Source organism: Rattus rattus, chromosome 1, assembly GCF_011064425.1.
Source record: "Rattus rattus isolate New Zealand chromosome 1, Rrattus_CSIRO_v1, whole genome shotgun sequence".
Lineage (NCBI taxonomy): Eukaryota > Metazoa > Chordata > Mammalia > Rodentia > Muridae > Rattus > Rattus rattus.
In genome coordinates, this window is record NC_046154.1 from 45719405 (window position 1) to 45738625 (window position 19221).

The 19221-nt window shown below is 41.9% G+C and overlaps 1 protein-coding gene across 4 annotated transcripts in view; it reads left to right on the top strand.

The window, feature by feature from the left end:
• The window catches only part of Osbpl9 (oxysterol binding protein like 9), a 139340-nt gene that overhangs the window by 62485 nt on the left and 57634 nt on the right, over positions 1-19221 (top strand). For all 4 annotated transcript variants that reach the window (XM_032900421.1, XM_032900430.1, XM_032900439.1 and 1 more), the window contains exon 4: positions 4925-5001. In XM_032900421.1, the coding sequence (XP_032756312.1) occupies positions 4925-5001 (77 nt within the window). The remainder of the gene's footprint in view (positions 1-4924; positions 5002-19221) is intronic.

Below are 19221 nucleotides of genomic sequence, written 5' to 3' on the forward strand. Positions count from 1 at the left end.
GACAAGTGAGCAGATCTCTGCGGCCTCCAGGAGGGAGGTGGGCTCCGCAGGGAAGTCTGAGCCGCTGCCTGGGCAAGAGCAGCTCTTCAGAGCAAGTGAGCATGCTCGATTACAGCCAGGCTTAGGTTGTGGGCAGGCTCCGCAGTGAGGGCTGGTAACTGCCCATGCTCTCTCAGGACCACTTCCTATGACTTCTGATTTGGTGTACTCTCCGTACTCTCTCTTCAGAAAGATCTGTGTTACTCTATTCCCTGCAGTTTAGAAAAGTTTAGATCAGCTTTGCAATTCAAAAAATGGTTTTTAAATTTTAATTAGCATTTTATTTAATCTAGAAATTGAATTAAAGTTGAATATTATAGAATGGGAATGCTTCATGAATACTATGCTCCCATTTATTTAGGTTATATTTGCTTTATTATAATGTTTGTTCTAAATTTTAAATGTTATATTTAAAAAATCTCAATCTTGGGCTGGTGAGATGTTTCAGTGGGTAAAGGTACTTGCCACAAAACGTGGTAGGCATGACCTGAGTTTGACCCTGAGACCCACATGGTAGAAGACAAAAAACTAACTTCTGCAAGTTGGTCCTGCAAATGGTGTAAGTTTCCCTATGTGCTAAAATGCTAATGTAAGGAAATTGGCACTGATATATTACATTACCTGATCCACTGACTCTCAAGTTTCACCAGTTGACTCAGTGAGCCCATAATACCAAGAGAATGTAATTATCATCAGTTGGTGTTTCTGTGAGTGAGAGACAAACACACACACACACACACACACACACACACACACACACACACACACACACATGCGCCTCAATCATACAGTTCATTCTGGCATTTTCCATCAGAATATTTTTGTTGACTCTCCCCTCTTCTCCCTCACCCCACTGATGATCCTATCCTCTGTGTGTAAGTGTAGGCAGGATTGTGGCCACAGCCTGCCCATCGCACTCACAAGACAGCTTGCAGGAGTTGGTTTTTCCTATCATGGGCTCCAGGGATCAAACCAGGTCATCGGGCTGGCATGACAAGTGCTTTTACTCACGAGCCACTCATCGGCCACCTAATTCTAGGCAAAAGTGTCAAAAGCACACTGGACAAATAACAGCCTGTTCAATAAATTGTGTTGACAAAATGACACATCCACTGTGGAAGAGTGAAAGTAGATTCACGTCTCCCAACTCACACAGTCAGTTCAAAGTGAATCAAAGACTTTAACTTTAAAACTTGGCCTTTTTACTCAACAGTCTATCTGGGTCTCTCTAAGAAATAATTCCTAGTCTTTTAATAATATATATACCCACATAGTTCTCTGTGGTTATCCGGCCACTTTACTCTAGAGTACTGAGAATGCCTTCAGTATTTGCTCAAGTATTTGATTCCATAGTGAATAACCTACCTGGATTCTGAAGGCTTCTGAAATCTGTGGCTTAATGCCTTTCATCAATTTCTGAAAATTCTCAGCCAGGTAGTGTCACCAGCAGTGAGCAGTGCAACTTGAAATTGCCAGCCATGATCCCTGGGGTGGGAGGGTGTCCTTTAGGAACCTCTGCTAAGTGAAGTCAAAATTTTGATTCAAGTCTCAGAAAGAAAGTCAGTCAGTAGGAAGCAAGGCTGCAGTTTATTACAAACAGGCAGTGTGTGTGTGTGTGTGTGTGTGTGTGTGTGTGTGTGTGTGTGTGAATGAGTGTATGTGTGCGCACGCATGTGTGTTTCGGGGGTACTGTACAGACTTAAGAGGAAGCTCAGATTTCTTGAGAGAAATGAGGAAGGTTTCTTAGCAGCAGCTGTGTGTATGACTTTTGTGGGTTTGGAACTATAGCTATGTCTAAAAGATTAAACTGTTTCAGTATATTTTTACCTATGGTAAACGAAAGCATGTAAAGTGATTTATGAAGTGCACCGTAGGGGCTTACAGATGAGGTGTGCTGATTAAAGTATAGTCAAGAAAGGTCAGGAATTCTTACGACATGGGTCATAGGCGATAAGACATCTTGCGTGTCAGCATGATTTGTAATTGTGGTAAGATTTCGTCAGAAGAACGCATACAGTAGTGGTTACCGGGAGTCATGACGTGTGTTGACTGTAAACATGTTTCCTAATCTTGTTCATGAGGTTTTTCTTAGCAAATGGAAGTATCCTGTCCTTTGCAGGTGCCATCACCTAGGAATGCACCCAAGCCCCGGGGAATGATGGGCTCTTTGCCTTTTCCACGACCATTTCTAATTCCTGTTTTCCTCTCTCCTCGGGGAGCTTCACCTCTGTTCTCTATCTCCCCCGGTATTCCGGTCATGGTCACATTACATTTTCTTGCCTTTATTTTTTTAAACCCTTTTATCTGTACTTTAAAATTTGTGTGTGTGTGTGTGTGTGTGTGTGTGTGTGTGTGTGTGTAGAGTCGGGGGGAGGCAAAAGAAGGTGTCGGACACTAATGGAGTTGTAGTTGCAGGAGGCTGTGAGTTGCCCAGCGTGGGCCCTGGGAAGAGCAACTCCCTAACTTCCGACTCACCTCTCCAGCCACTCTTAGTACTTCATACCCCTTGGTTGGCCACCACCATTGCTGTTTCTTATAATCTCTTCCACGTCTCTAATTGCTGTTAGAACTCATCCGCCAAGTTCTTAATTTTGATTATTATATGTATTTAAAATTTATTGTAATTTGAGAATTCATATTTGATTATTTGAAAATAAGACGAGGAGCCAAATAGATGGCTCAGCACTTCCTGAATGTAGTCCTTAGAATCCAGGAGAGGCAGGAGAACAAAACTCTCCTGTATGCCGGCCATACAGTAATATAATAATAAGTAAGTAAAATTTAAAAATACTGCTTGGCTGCTTAAACTAATCTGGAGTCCCTGTTAGTCTTGGCGTTCAGTTATGTGTGACTTCGTCTGCAGAGGCACCTCTATATGTATATTAGATTATATTTACATGTGTGCTGGACTATATTTAAACATTGTTTAGAGAAATACCAGTACCAGGCAGTGATGACACACGCCTTTAATCCCAGCACTCAGAAGGCAGAGACAGGCGGATCTCTGAATTCAGTGCCAGACTGGTCTACAGAGTGAGTTCCAGAACAGCAAGGGCTCCACAGAGAAACTCTGTCCCAGAAAAGGGAGGGAGGAAGGGAGGAAAAGAAAAGAAAGAAAGAACAGTCAGAACCTGAGGAGGACCTCTTTCATCCACTTTGCTAGCCACATGCAGAGTCACTAATAAATATGGGGGCTCCTTGGTCTACTTCAGGTATTAAGATCTTCCTGGCCTACACAGATGACCAAGCAGTTGTTTCAATTATGATTTATCCTTAGTTCCACAGTGAAGCCCTTTTGGGATTCCAATCAAGACAGCCTAATTTACCAAAGTCCCTTTTGCTAATGCAGTGGTTCTCAATCTTCCTAATACTATGACCCCTTTAATACAGTTCCTCATGTGGTATCCCCCAACTAGAAAATTGTTTTTGTTGCCACTGTATAACTGTAATTTTGCTTTTGTTTTGAATCATTTTCCAATGGTCTTAGGTGACCTCTATGAGTCAATTCAACCCCCAAAGGGGTCACACCCCACAGGTTGAGAACCACTTTGCTAGTGAGCCCTGGTCTTCAACTTTTCTCTTAAAAAGACTTTTAGGTTCAATCTCAAATTTGACCAGAAAACAGAGTTCCCAATACCCTTGGCACACACACTGACAGATCTTAAGTGCGTCATCCAGGACACAACTCCTCCTTAGGAATTTATAATGCTGCCAGCCAAGGAACATCCCTAAATACTAGGCCTCTCCTCCAGATGCTTGCCCTTCACAAAATACTCACCAGTAATTCTTTACTACTTTGGTTTATGGTAACTGTCTTCTGTCTGTCTGTCTTTCCTCTCTTCTGTCTTTCTTTCCATCTTTCTTTCTGATTTTTGTTTGTTTGTTTGTTTTGCTTTTTTATGATAGGGATTCTCCATATAGCTCTGGCTGTTCTGGAACTCCCTCTGGTCAGGCTGGCTCAGAGGTCTGCCTGACTTTACCTCTGAGTGCTGGGATTAAAGGCATGTGCTACCACTGCCTGGCTGCTGGCTGGCTTTCTTCCTTTCTTTCTCTTTCTCTCTCTCTCTCTTTCTTTCTTTCTTTCTTTCTTTCTTTCTTTCTTTCTTTCCTTCCTTCCTTCCTTCCTTCCTTTTTCCTTCCTTCCTTCCTTCCTTCCTTCCTTCCTTCTTCTTCCCTTTTTTTTAATAGAAGTTTATCTTAGTTAAAATCATTTTTAACTGATAATAAAAACTTAAGATCCTGCATATGCCTTGATGAATATATACATGGTGTTATTTTAAATCAGCTGAGCATTCCTATTTTTGCAAACATAATCACTTCTCCATGGTAAAAGCTTTCAAAGTTCTTTCTTTTAGCTATTGGTATTGACAGTAAACCAGCACTATAACAGCTCACTAGAGCTGCTTGCTTTTGGCTAATGTAACTTAGTATCTCTGGATCTGCCCTTTCTCCATCTTTCCTCCTCCCCCTTGACTCTATGTACCCTACTTCCACTGTTGGGAGACTACAAGAGCAATCGGTCATATAGTGCTTATGTGTCTATGCCTGGCTTATTGCATGCATTCCGTCTGTGTTGCAACAATAATGGTTTTTATTTTTGTTAGTGACTGAATGGTATTCCACTGTGTATATGTGTCACATTTTAAAACCTTCATCTGTAATGAAGCAATTAAAAAATAATAGTCCGACTTTTTTGCTCCCCATGAGAATGTTGGTCTGAGGCATAAGTAATCTACCTACTATTAAACATGGATATTCCTTTTGTTAGAATTGTTGAGTATTTTGTAATTCTGCCTCGATATTAGACCTGTGCAAGAAACCAGATGTTTCCTTAAGATGAGCCTGTAAAGTAAACCACACATTGACCTCTAATGTTTTGTTCTAGCTCGAGATGCAGATGAGCGAGAGAAGTGGATCCATGCCTTAGAAGAAACCATTCTTCGCCATACTCTTCAGCTTCAAGTAAGAGGCTTTACATGGTGTTTGTGGTTTTCTTTTGTGGGAGAAGGGGTTGTTGTTTTTTAAATAATTGATATAATACAATAAGAACTCTTAATTTCTGAGTTGATTATTCTTACCTTACATAATACAGTTATAGGCATTTATTTTTCTGTTTTCTGTAAGGCAAAAATATTGATTTTTCTTAAAAAAAAAAAGGAATGAAGATATATAACACAGTTTTGAATGTGAAATGCTATGTTAAAATGTGCCAGAATCATTTCTAAATATTTTGTATCAATATTGGACTATCAATAAAACCAGATTATAAAGTTAGACATAATTATTAATAGGTGCTAAGAGTTTACCTTGAAATTTTCTTGTTAATAGAATTTGGCTATTACCACATACACATGGTTAATAACAATTAGGAAAAAAGTAAAAGTGGACTCACCACAAAATAGGCCACAAAAAACAAAAAAATCCAACTAGGTATGAAATTTGTACTTAGCTGGCCCCAGACTTCCATCTGTTTGTGGATTCTCTTTATTCTGAGCAGAGCTTATTTCCAGGTGAGCCTTCCCTTTGTGGCAGTGAGACTGGTGGCAGTGGTTTTCAGCCTCATGTTGTAGGAAGTCTAGGTCCATAGTCAGTAACAGTGACACGTACAGTGGCTGATGGTGACAGCGTTCAGGAGGCTGAGCCAGGAGCATCACTGAGAGTTTAAGGCCAGCCTGGGCTACAGTCTGAGATCCTGTCTTTAAAAAAAAATTAATAGAGTGCTTTTCACTTTAACTGCGGTCATGCGTCTGATGGTAGCCAATCAGAATGTCTTAGTCATGGGAAGCACAGTGCTAATGGGATAGAAGATGTCTCCACCCTGTCCCTGCTCTAGTGACTTCGGAATAGGAAACAGAACAGGGTGAGTAACGGAAGCAGCACATGCCTCTACAGCGTAGAGAAAGTGCTTGCTTATGCCTACCTCTCAGGGGCTTGTGGCAGTTAGAGGAGTTTGTTTTATTTTTAGGCTTGAATTGTAGAAAACTGGTGCTTTATGACACACACCCCTTTTTTTTTACTCTGTCTCACACCAGAAATTGCCTTGACTTGGTAAGGTTCATCTCGGGTCTTACTACTACTACTGAGAGTTCAAGCAGAGGCTTAGAAAACAGCATTGATGATGCGGTTATTAAGGGATAGAGACAATGAATAGGAGTTGAAGGGGTTTGTAGATCATTCTGCCGTGTGCTTTTAAAAGCAGTTTCATGATTGTTACCAGTTTCTTTTTAGTTTACATAGTTGCATAAATTACACTGCATACTTTGGACAGGCTTGTGGTCCAGTTAGAAGGTAGCTGTTTTACATTTAGTTGTGTTGAGTGGGACAGACAAGATTTCCGGCTTGCCTGGCCAGACTGACATCCAAAAGTCTGGTGTGTGTTCAGCCTTAGAGCCTCTGCTGTAGAACCCATGCAAACCCATGGAGTGCTTTTACGCACTCACTTTTCTTAACATACTTTAAAGCTTCTTGGCCTCTACATTCTTCTGAGTGATGTTCTTCCTCCACACCCAATGCCATTTGCCCTTTTTTCACAGCTTGGCTCAGAACTGACCTCTTTGGTAGAGCATACGAGGACAAGCCCCCATCCTCCAAGCCCAAGGCCCTTCCTGTGCATTCCACAGTCATTGCACAATTCACAAGTACTTTTGGCAGGCTGGTGGTGGCAGGATGTTGCTGTGTAGCCCATGCTGGCCTTGAACTCAAGATCCTCCTGCCTCTATTTCCTAAGTGCTGTGCCTCTGCGCTCTTAAAAGCATATGGAACTTCCGTTGCTAGGTAACTCCTTACATTCAGGTGCCAACTTTGATCCAATGTTAGGGTCAGAATTAGAGTTTGGTAAAAAGAGAGCTTGTATGTTTGGCGATGTTTTAGATTTTGATAGCTTTGGCATTTTAAGAACAGATGTAATATGGAAGTTCTTTGTATTTTTAAATTTAGTAAATAGAGAGGATAGAATATTTAGAAATATGAAGTGGGTTCCTTTGAGTGGATAGGACTGTCTTCTCACCGACAGTGGGGTGTGGCAAAGAGCCTCACTCTGGAATGCCTGGTTTGTAGCCCAGTGCAATGGCTCAGCATTTATTCATTAACATTGACCTCTCTGACTGAATTCTGATGAGGGCCATGGCAATACCTCTTCCTTAGCATCATTGCAATAGAGCCATGAGTCCAGTGCAAACAGGAATTGCGTCTTGCTGTTGGAAGAGCTGCATAAATGTCAGTTGCCATGCCTTCTCCCGTGCCTGGAAGTTCACTAGTGCTCAACAACTGTTCGTTATGCTAACTAGAAACAGCTGAGGTGACTGTAGTGGGCAGCACTCCTTTCCCCTGTTGGTTGTTGAGTACCTGGAGTCATGTACCGCACTGTCAGGCACTGAGGCAGGCTCTTTTGGAAGGGCCTGGGGCAGAGATGGAGCAGCCTGTTTGTTGGAGTCTATATCAGTACATGCTCCTTGGCTGGCGGCTTCTCCTTCATCCATTGCTTTAGTTACACAGTCTATTAGTTGCCTGTTTTGTCCCCATAGCTAAGGACATGAGCTTATGGGCCACTTCTTCCTCACACCTGTGCTGCTCCCTCGCTGTCGGACTGTGCTGACTGGTTAACAGCATTGCTCTTGCTAAGACCTGCACCACCTCAAATGGCAGAGTGCTTTCTTAGCCCCATGCCCTTCTCTACTTTCTCTACTTACTTTTTCTAACCTCTTTCTTTTCTCTTACTTTCTCTAACCTCTCTTCCTCATGTTGGTCTGAGCCTTATGATCCATTTTTTTTTCCCAGCCATTTTAGTGTCTTTCCAGTTTTGTTTACCTCATTTCCCAGTGTAGACCTCATGGCCTGGCTCTTTAGCATTGCTTTTCCCAACACTTTAGAATTTCTTGTCTCCGGACAGTTTGTATTGTGCATTCATTATTCTGTTCTCCATTCCTGATGCCACCACTGTCTGTTTCCTTTGCTTTTAGTGTCTGTTATAAGAAGCCACAAAAGTGAGGTGGCTGTATCTATCCCAGTTTTCATTTCTCTCTCTCTAATGGGATACCTACTACTATTTATAAGTCCTCCGTCTTCCATCCATCCTTCCTTCCTTCCTTCCTTTAAAAATAAAGGGGGGGGTCATGTAGCCCAGGCTGGCTCATTGTATAGCTGAGCATGACTTAGAGCTTGCCCCTCCTGCCTCCACCTTCCAAGTGCTGAGATTACAGGTTTGATCTTCATGCCCGACAAGCACTCCCCCAACTGACATGTTTCCAGCTCCAGCAGTTTTAAGGACCTTGTGCTGATTTCCAGTTGAATCTCCTCAATGAGATCTTATCATTAGGTTTACGATCTAACAAAAACCTATTCTCAGCCTGACATTATGGCACACAGCTTGAATCCCAGCTCTTGGGAAGCAGAGGTAAGTGGATCTTGATGAGTTTGAGGCTGCCCTAGTCTATAAAGTAAGTTCTGGTCCAGCCAGAATTTCCCAGAGATAAGCAACAGACCTTGTCTCCCACAAAATACCTGTTCTCCCCTTCATATAACAAGATGTTTCTTCTTCACTGGTTCTTTTGTTTTTAACTCTTTATTGACTTTATTGAGTTTCGCATCATGCATCCCAATCCCACTCATCTTCCTGTCCCTTCGTATCTGCCCTCTGCTTTGCAGCCTCCCCCACAAAAGAAAAGGAAAAAGAACGACGACGACAATAAATCTCATAGTGGAAGCTGTAGTGAGTTCCACAGTATACCCTTCTGTTCACACACCTTCCCTTACAAATGCTCATTACAGTGAGTCATAGGTCTGGTTTGAGGTGTCTGGTTTCAACTCCATTATCAAGACTGGATCCTCACAGGGACACCTCTCAGATACCTGTTTGTTTCCCTGTGTCATGGAGATCCTGCATGGATCTGCAGGACCTGCTCCTTCACGTGCTTCAGCAGTTCCTCGGTGGCGTAGATGTTGGGGTGGGCTGATTCATAGCCCTGGATGTGGGCCTGCATGGTAGCTGAGTTGGTCAGCCTGCCATCTCTCCCATACCCACACCGCCAGAGCGTGTTCTCCAGCACTGCCCTGGCTAACTCACCCGGTGCTGCGGCCAGCGAAGGGTAGACCCAGCTCTCCAGCTCTCAGGATCTCAGGACTGGCTTTCTGTTTCTATGCCACCAGGGCCAGCTCTACTGTGCTGCCTTCAGTGAGAGGCAGGGCCAGCTTTCTTGCCTGCCCCAGGTGACAAGGGACAAGGGGCAAGGGGCAAGGGGCATCTCTCCCTGGCTGATGGCTCATCCCCTTTCTTCAATCATTCTTGACTGAGATTTAACTTTTTTTCTCTGCTTTACATATTTCATAGGGAAAGTATTTTTTCCTTTTCAAGTATCAGTGACCTTGATTTCTTTGAGACTGCAGAGACCTTCTTTTACTCTGTAGCTTGCCTCTGCCATTTTCATAAATTCAGCTAAACTCTGTAGATGACTCTTCCCTCCTGTCTTCATAAAGCTTCCAGTTACCTCTGCCTTAGAAGTTTTCTGGAATTCCCTCAGTGTGGCTAAGACTGAGCCTACATCCTTTCTTTCTCGAGCCCTCATCTTTAAACCTGTCTTGTCCCTGATGATGCTGGTCCTGTTCTCTGAGTGGTGGGTGTAAAAGCAAGGTGGTGACCTCGCACCACTCCCTCACTGGGTATCAGTGCAGTCACGCCCAGGTTAGGGTTTTGTTGTATCTCGGCAGCTCTGTTTCTTGACCTATCCCAACCAACTTGTTTTCATTTGCATCCTTTAAGTGAACAACCGTCATTGATGGTTCTGAGGCATTGATACGTGAGAAAAAGCCCACTAGAACAGTGGTTTTGGGGGTCAAACGGCTCTTTCACAGGGGTCACCCAAGACCATCGTAAAACAGATGTTTATATTATCTGAACTGACAACAAAAGTAATTTTATGGTTGGGGTCACCATAAATGACAAACCATATCAAAGAGTCTCAGTGTTAGGAAGTGTGAGAACCACTGGCCTACAGGGCTGCATTTACTTGTAGGCTGCATTTACTATTAAGTCAAACTTAATAGGTGATTTGAGGCTCTCTTTCCTGGAGTTCAGTGTACTTTCCACTTCCTGTTCTATTTGCATCTGACTCTCCATGGAAGTCTTCAGAGCTCCATGCTTTGCTTTGTGCCCCCCACATCTCCCTCCCCCTGTCTGCTTAGATGCTTTCAGTCAGCCACAGCCCAGCACAGCATGGCGTATCCTTCAGTTCTTTTGCTGTCATTAGAGTAAAAAGGAATCTCTCTCTGAGCCTCTGCTGTGTAGCCCCAGAACGTGTTGCTGTGTAATCCTAGCAGTGAACATTTGAACACCAGCTTTTGCTAGGAGCAGTGTGGACTTCACGTACATCCCTTCTCTTACTCATACATCTCCCTCTGAAGATTAGGAAGCTCATGAGATGAGAGAGAAAGCCCATTTTACTGAGAATGTGCTCACGGTGCATAGGCTGCCCAGCACTGCCCAAGCTCTTGTGTGGTTAGAGAAGTGCAGAAACAGAAATATTTTAGGTCGTGCCTCGGGGCCTGGCTCTGCCTTTCTCCTAGCTGTGAAATCTATGGTGATGTAGTAATTGATTTTTAACCCTAGTTTTTTGGGTTTTTTTGTTTTAAGGGGGTGGAATTTGACACAAGGTTTCTCTATGTAGGTTTGGCTGTCCTGGAATTCCCTATGTAGACCAGGCTGGCTTCAAACTTACTGAGATCTATCTGCGTCTGCCTCCGTGTTGCTGGGATTAAAGGTGTAGGCCACTATATCGGGCTTCCATCTTAGTTTCTTTATCTTTAAACCAGTTCTAAACCGTCAATAAAGCAGCCGTGCCGTGGCACTTCCACATCCCTGGCCTGTGGTGCCTATGCGTAGATGATTGGTGTCCAGCTGTTCCTCCTGTTTTCCATTCCAACTATCGTTTTCATCTAAGGCTTTCTTCATCTTTATTCTCTTCGTTCTTTTCCTGGGTCACCCTGTTTCTTTGTGAGTATCAGCAAATTGTGATTAGTCTGCAGCTAGGAGGCACAACTGAGAAGCTGACTGTTTAATCCTGTGACGCTGTTTTCTACAGCTGTTCTCTGTTAACCTGCAGGCCCTGCCTGCTCTCTCTCTTTCCTCTCTTCTAGCCTCTCCCCCTTTCTCTTTTTCTCACATCTTTTCGATTGCTCTTTGTTAACTGTTCTCTGACATTTCCATGCACAGTTGCTCTCCTCCCCGCTGCTGTCAGCTCCTTCTCCCTGCAGACTCTCATGCCATACTCAGGGCTTTGGCTTCTGTTTTGTGATTCACCATCCCCATTTTAATGTCTTTGTTGACTGCTAAGTTAGGAAGGTCCTTGGAAAGAGCCAGAGGGCCACTGAATCCCTTAACTCCCTCCTCTCAGCCTGTGAGCAGCTTGCTTGGTTGCCAAACAGGTATAAAAAGCAGTTTTACGAGCTTGAGTAAGTTTGGACTCAAATTTTAGAGAAAAATCTTCAGGCCCCAAAGGATTGACTATAAGTTTTATGCTGTAATATTATTTAGTGTGAGCAAGTATAAAGCAAAATGTAGATGTCTCAGATTTAAACTTTTATAAAAACATTAAAAAAGAACTTGCAAATTAGGAGCAAATACAACACAAAGCAATAGAATCTAAGATTCATTTAAGCTGAGCCCAGGGGCAAATGCCTACACTTCTAGCATTCAGGAAGGTCAACCAAGGCTGGTGAGTGCCAGGCCAGCCAGAGTAAAACATGTCTCAGAGAGAAAAATTAAAAATCAAGCAATTACTACAACTTGCGGGGCCACTTTACAAGGCTGTTTACAATGCAGAAGGCAGGCATGCTAACCACTGCAATCCAGAAACCTGGACTGTCAATGAGATAAGTGTGGACTTGTAGGGTTCTCTGTAAATCTGACTGCACATGCATCTCAGTGTACAGTATGATGACTTAGTCATCCCAATCACTTTTCTCTAACTACTGGAAAAGCTTCTTTTATATGACACATGCCATGAGGTCATTTGACCTTTTCATGATATGTCCGGATATGGTCAAGTACAAGTGTTGGCCTCATTATAGATACAAACATAGGCAACAGCATGTCTGGAAGCCTTGCTTTAATGTTGCCACTAAGCTGAGTTGATTGAAGATCACGGGGCTAGGAAGATGGGTCAGCAGGTCAGAGCACTTGCTGTGCAAGCATGAGGACCTGAGTTTGAATCCCCAGGACCCACATAAAAAAAATGCTGGACATAGTCCTGTACACCTGTAACTTCGGTGTTGTGGGGATGCTGAGACACAAAGGTCTCTGGGGGTTGCTGTCCAACTACCTACCAGTTCATTTCAGTGAGTAACTGTCTTGAGAGACCAAGATTTGGAGTAATAGAACGTACTCCTCGGCCTCCAAATGCACGTGAAAACATGGGTACATGTAATACATAGATACACACACCATCACACACCGTCACACACATACATACATATCACCTTTTAAATAGGTTGATTATGCTTATCTCCAGAAGATGGTTGTAGAGATTGCTTCAGAGCTCAGTTTGAAAATTCTCAGGCAGCTGCTTAAGCATAAACCTTTACATTTTTTTTAAGTCTGTGTTAGAAATAAGTTGGTAATAAGATGTTTATAGTCTGGAGAGTTGTAGTGGGTAAAAGGTACTCACTATGCAAGCTTGGTGACCCAAGTTCAATGCCTAGAACCCATGTAAAGGTGCAAGGAGAGACCCTAAGTCCACAGTTGACCTTTGTCCTCCACACATGCACTACAACACAGCATCCCATAATATTAAATAAATCAAACATATTTTGCACACTCACAATATTAAATAAATCAATCATATTTTGTATAGCAAATAGCTTCTGTGATTATAAGGATCAAAAAATGGTTCTTAACTGTTCTTAAATATGCAGTTTGTGTGCACTGTACCTTAGGTCAATAACAAAATAGAACTTCCTTGCTGCTGTTCTGCAGTTTTATAAATTACCCCTTGTAAAGGTTATTTTATCAATTTGACACAATCTGGAATCATCTGGGAAGGGAATCTTAAAGGGGGATGATCTTCTAGTGGTCTGGGCATGTTTTGGAAGGACTGTCTTAATTAAGTTAATTGATGTGAGGAAACTTAGCTCACTGTGGATAGCAAGATTCCTTAGGTACAGGAAGTCTTGAATTTTATATAAATGGAAAAATATCAGGCTGAGCACAAGCAAGGAAGCCAGAGAGCTGGCATGTTTATTTCTTCCTGCTCTTGACAATGGATATCATATGGCTAGCTGTTTGAAGTTCCTGCTTTAACTTCCCCATAATGATAGACTATAACCTGGAAATGTAAGCCAAAATAAACCCCATTTCCCTGTATATTGCTTTTTGTCAGGGTATTTTATCACAGCAACAGAAATGAAATTAGAATACCCTTTTTTGTATTGATCTCAAACTCCTAGAAAGAAAGGAGAGAACAGCTCGTATAAGAGCGTGCTGAGTGGGTAAGGAAAGCTTGGTAGCTTGTATGCAGAAGTAAAACACCAGCATACAAAGTGAGGTGTGGCAACAGTTTCCATCAAGGCTAGAAAGCACAGAGTCGCTGGGAAGTCTTTAAGGAGATGCCAGAGTCTGAGCACCACACAGCTGGCTGCCAAGCTCGTGTAGACACACAGGGTGAGTCTTTAGATACTGGCTGGCAAACGAGTCTAGTCTTTTAGTAATTTTCAGGTGTGCCTGTCTAAGTAAGAAAGCTTTCACTTAAAATTCATTTGATTACATTTATTTAATTGGGAACATGTACTGTGTGTGTGTGTGTTTGGTCATAAAACAACTAGCAGGAGTCAGTTCTCTCCTACTATGTGGGTTTTGGGATCAATCTTAGGTTGTCAGGCAGGGTATAGTAGGAACAAGTATAAGAAATTTATTCTAAGTACTGCCATTTTGCTTTTAGACTTCATTTGATTAGACAGGTGGGAGAACTTAGGGAGAAACTAAGTTCAAGGTCCCAAGTCCTAGAGGAGCTGGAGACTTCCCAATAACTGAACCATTATAAGGAAACAGTTATCCAAATCCAGACATCTCGGAGACAGTTTATAAGGAACAGTTGTCTAAGTCCAGACATCTCAAGGACAACTTCTGAATTTTTTGGATAGAGTCAAGCTAAGTTCATGTTCCCAGGACCAGGAACCTACTCTATCCTGATTGATGAAAACTTCCTTACTCAAAGTATGTCAAAGTATGACTGGACAATAGAGCCCATCCTACACCCCCTCGCTTTATGGTTTAATCCCCTGAATATGCTATGCAATGTCCTTCAGCAGTTCAGCTCCTAAGTCTGTTCTGCAGCCCTGATCTATCAATAGTTGTTTGATTACAATATATTTTTGTCATCTACATTTACCTGATGTTTGAGTTATGTTGGATTTAAGTGGACCCCAGAACATTTGGTATGTTGGCCAGGCATCCAGTCATTCTGCCCAGGTCTCTGGTTTGTAATCATCTGCATTGAGGGATTTCAGTTTGAAGCATAAAACCTCCAGAGGGAAGCCTGTCTTTTGTTTTCTCTTTGGCACCTGTTTGGTTAAACCCAAGAAAGAAGAAACTGGACACAGTGTTGCTCCTAAGGTCAGAGGCGGCCAGGGCACATGCTGTTCCTCTTTGGTTCCCACTGGAGGAACCCCTGATCTGGGTCGGGCCCCCACTTTGGTGGGACATCTGGTTTTCTTCCCTCTCCTTCCCAACTCTATTGGTTGTCCTTGGCATGCTGGTTTGTCCATGTCTTTAATTTTCTGGCTGTGGTTTCATTTAATTGCCTAATTGTTGTTCTTTGTTTCATATTTGGAGGAAAGGGCCAAGCTTCATCTGTTGGCCATTCGCCCTTGACTTAATTTTAACTTATTTCAAGGATTTTCAGAAAAAAGTGGTTGAATTAGGGCAACAAAGGTGATAAACTGATGTTGCTCAAAGAACCCTGCGCTAGCAGCTAGGAGACAGGAGAAGCCCCACCTCCTGCCTGAGTCAAGCATTCAGCAAGCCAGGGGCTGCCTAATTTGTACAAGCTGCTCTTAAAGGGGAACCTGTAGCTTCTCAGCTTTTCCGGTAAGGAAGATGGCTAGTTCTGCTACAAAACCACAGTGCCCATGACAGTTAGGTTTAGTAGCAAGGTGTCCCCTGGAATTGCAGCTGGAGAAAGTAAGGAAAGTTTGTCTATTTTAAATATATAATTGTATGTGCCCACTGTATGTTTGTTTCTGACTGGCTTGAATGTATGAGTTTACTGTGCTCTGTATAGATTATAGATTATTAGCTTATATATTATTGGATATGGTTAAAAATGTATAACATCTGTAACAAAATGTTAGCTTAAAGTCATGCCTCAGGGTTGGAGCCATTCTGGGCAGCAACAAATGGCATGAGCTGACCAAGGAAGCAGGTCTCCACAGACACTGCTAAATCAGGATGAGAGCCAAATAATTTCTGTCCTGTCTTAAAAACCTTAAGTTTATAAAAATAAGATTTAAAACTATGCTTGATTAATGAGGTATTAAAGCTGTGCCTCTATGCACACATATACAAGAATCTTCTTGCTATAGTCAAATTTTATAACATCAAAGGAATCTGCTTGGTATTGATTTTAGAGACACTAAATTGTTACTCTGTTAAAACTTGGTTATGCCTTCTAAAAATTATGGTTATGCTCTGCATCTTAAAAAAGAGACTTTGTTTTGATATTGCAAAAACACACAACTCCTTTAAAGAAAATTTTGGAGTTTTATAGAAAATTAAAAACTAGATTAAAAAAAACAGCTTTTAAAACATTTAAATTTATAAGGCTATATGGCATTTAAAGTTTATCAGGTATTTTATTATAATGTCCTTACTACTATCTGATCTTGATGAATAGGTTATTTTAAAAAGCCTAAAAAATGAGGCCACAGCTAAACACCAGAGACTAAAGAATTCTTACAATGCAATGAGACAATGACTTTGGCTAATTTGATCAAGAGCTTGGAACAGTTTCCCACCCTGTGGGTTATAACCCTTGGGGGTCAGAAGACCTTTCTACAGGGGTAGCCAAGGATTCCCTGCATGGTTTATTTTATGATTGAGTCACCACAACAATATGAAGTAGCCTTACCCATTGATCCATCTCACCAGCCTCAAGTTGCCTACCAGGCTGACTTCAAACGATGTTTTGCTGAGGCTGCCCTTAAACTCCTGATTCTCTTACCCTTCTACCCTCCAAGTGCAGGATTACAGGTATGTGCCACCATTGCCAGTGAATATAGGAAGGTTTCGAGAACTTTTCTTGAGGGTTAAATTAATACACCAAGTACTTTTTGAGTACACAGTTGTTTACTACAACTATGTCATTTCCCTTGGCTTTGTTAGATTTATTTTTAGCATTACACAGAAAACCGGGTATGTTTTACTTTCTCCCTCAAGTGCCTCACCCCCACTCCTACAAGGAAATGCCTGCCGTGCACATGTGTCATCCCTTCCTTCCACAGGTAAAATAGTGCGGAGAAAAAGCCACTTAGTTGGGCTTCCTCCAGCTTCTCCTTGAGGCTCTCAACAGAGCCATTGCTCCTTCTGAGGAAACTTTTAGGCTCTTAAGTTAGAATTTAGGATTCTCTAGGATTTATTTTTCTGATGAGTTTTTTTGATCTAGTTATAGCGCGACTGTTCTGAACTCTGGGAAGCAACTAAGAACAGATGGTCCATTTTTACAGATAGCTAGAGGTTATTCCGTTAACTGCCAAGATTCCATTTTCACTGCGTGTTTTAATAGAAATCTTGTGTATGCTTTTCTGCCTTCCCTTTATAAAAATGTTAGGTTTTAAGTGGTGCCTGTTCAACTCAGCATACAAAGAATATAGAGAAGTTATGTGTCTATTCAACATTCACTGTCGTCTTCTATTGTAATAGTTGCCAAGAGTATGTGGGTGTATACAAGTACCCATGGTCCTTGTCTTTATGGAGTCACTCTCCTATAAAGAAGAGAGCAGAAACCATACTGGGATTACACTGTGACAGGCTCAGCAGTTACAGCTCTTGCCATGGAGGCCTGGCGACCTGAGCTCAAGCCCCAGAAACTGTAAGTGTAGAGGGAGAGCTGACTTCACAGCACTGTCTTCCGACCTTCAAACATGCCTACACACACGCACACACAAATAATAAAAATATTTTAAAAATGTGATAATGACATGAACAACACATGCTTAAAAACTTAAACTCAGGTATGGTAAAACAAGTCTTTAATCCCAGCACTCAGGAGGCAGAGGGAGGTGGATCTCTGTGACTTTAAGGCCAGCCAGGGCTATACAGAGAAATCCTATTTCTGTAGAAATATATAAAATACTATAGTTTCCCTTTCTACTGTTTCTCTAGAAATAAACACATTTTCATTTCTAACCTTACTAATCCTGATATACTACACAGAGATGGATCTTTAAAATTGTGTTATATATTTTAAATTTGAGAATTAAGTAATAGAAAGCAATTTTATTTACCTGTGGCAAAGAGCTGAATATTTCTTACTGAATTTAGTAATGTAAGTTTTTAAAAATAAAATCTAGAAGTTCTCTCAGAATAAAGTTAAGTGACCAATGCAGAATCTTATCTATGAAAATTAGGGCAATAGTTAGCCATCAAATAAATAATTAAAAATTGAACAGTACTAAAGACTAGTCTCTTGTCCTCCTCTTCCCTGTGTGTCCCCTACACTGGCTCTGTTTACCTCCCCTTCAGTGTGTTGAGACTGTTATACACAATACCTGGCATTTCATTCCCCAATGGCATTTTTAAGCACCCAGTGTTATGCCAGTCCCATGTGAGGAGACACCGAGGATTCAGTGGTGAAGCACTATAGTAAGCATCATGGGCCTGTGGAGGGGCTGCTAATTCTAATTTTGAACAAATATTTCTGTTCGACAGTGTGTTAACTGCAGTTTCCCTGCTTTGATTGTAAGATAGGCATTGCTTTTCCTATATGCCAAGTGATATATGTGCTCCATCTGGCCTAAGTTCCTACATAGGAATTGACTAGCTGACATCAGTTTTGAAATTTCTGAAGACAGACAGGCAAAAATATTGAGGCTATATAGACCATTTCTGAAACTTGGGTTGTCTTACATCTGCTCTAGTCACTTGCCTCTGTTGCAGGGTCAATGCCAAGAGAACTATTGGTTTGGCTTAGAACACAACAAAGTACTCTATATTTTAGAATAGTTTTCAGTTCTGAGCCAGAGAGAGAGAGATAGATTGGGGGTAGGAGGGGAAAGGGAGACGGGGGGTTGGGGGAGGTTCAGTGATTTCCTGTTTGTCATATCCCTGTCCCGCACGTGCATGGTGTATTTCCTGCCAGGATGGTACATTTGTTCTCACTGGTGATTTCTAGTGACACATTATTGCATAACACATAGGTTTTGTTTTGTTGAGGGTTTTGGAGTTTTTTTGATGCAAAGTCTCATGTAGCTCAGGTTGGTCTCCATCTCACTATTTCACCAAGGATGATCTTGCCTCTAACTCCTAAATGCTAGAGTTGCAGGCATGTACCACCATCACTGGTTAAAGTTTATTCTTTATATTGCTTATGAGTTTGGACAAATTTGTATCGTATGGCCTTACAGTAGCATACCTAGTAGTTTTCCTACCTTCAAAATGCTCTGGGTGCCAAAGAGATGACCCAGGAGTTAAGAACACCTGGGTGATCTTCCAGAGGACCCAGCTTGGATTCCTAGCACCCACAAATCAGCTTATAGCCAACAATAGCTCCGGTTCTCAGTGATCTGATAGCCTCCGCTAACCTCAGTGGGCACCAGGCTTGCATACACACTTGCAGACAAAATACCCCCCCACACACAATTTTTTTAAAATAATTTTGACATTCTACCTGTTTATCCTTCTCTTTTCATAGTCCTGACCTTTTATAGTTTCCAGAGTTTTGCTTTGCCCCCAAATGTTATATGTAGTATTTGGAATTGTACATTCTTTTAGGATAGGCTTCTTATAGTTAGGAAAATGTGCTTGTTTCCTCTTGATCTTTACATGTGTGTTGGGTTAGGTTTTTGGTTTTGTTTCTATTAACTTGACACAAGCTATGGTCACCTAGGAAAAGGGAATTTTGAGAGACTGCCTTCCTTAGCTTGCTTGTAGGCAACTCTGTGGGGGCATTTCTGGACTGCTAATTGACAGAGTTGGTAGCA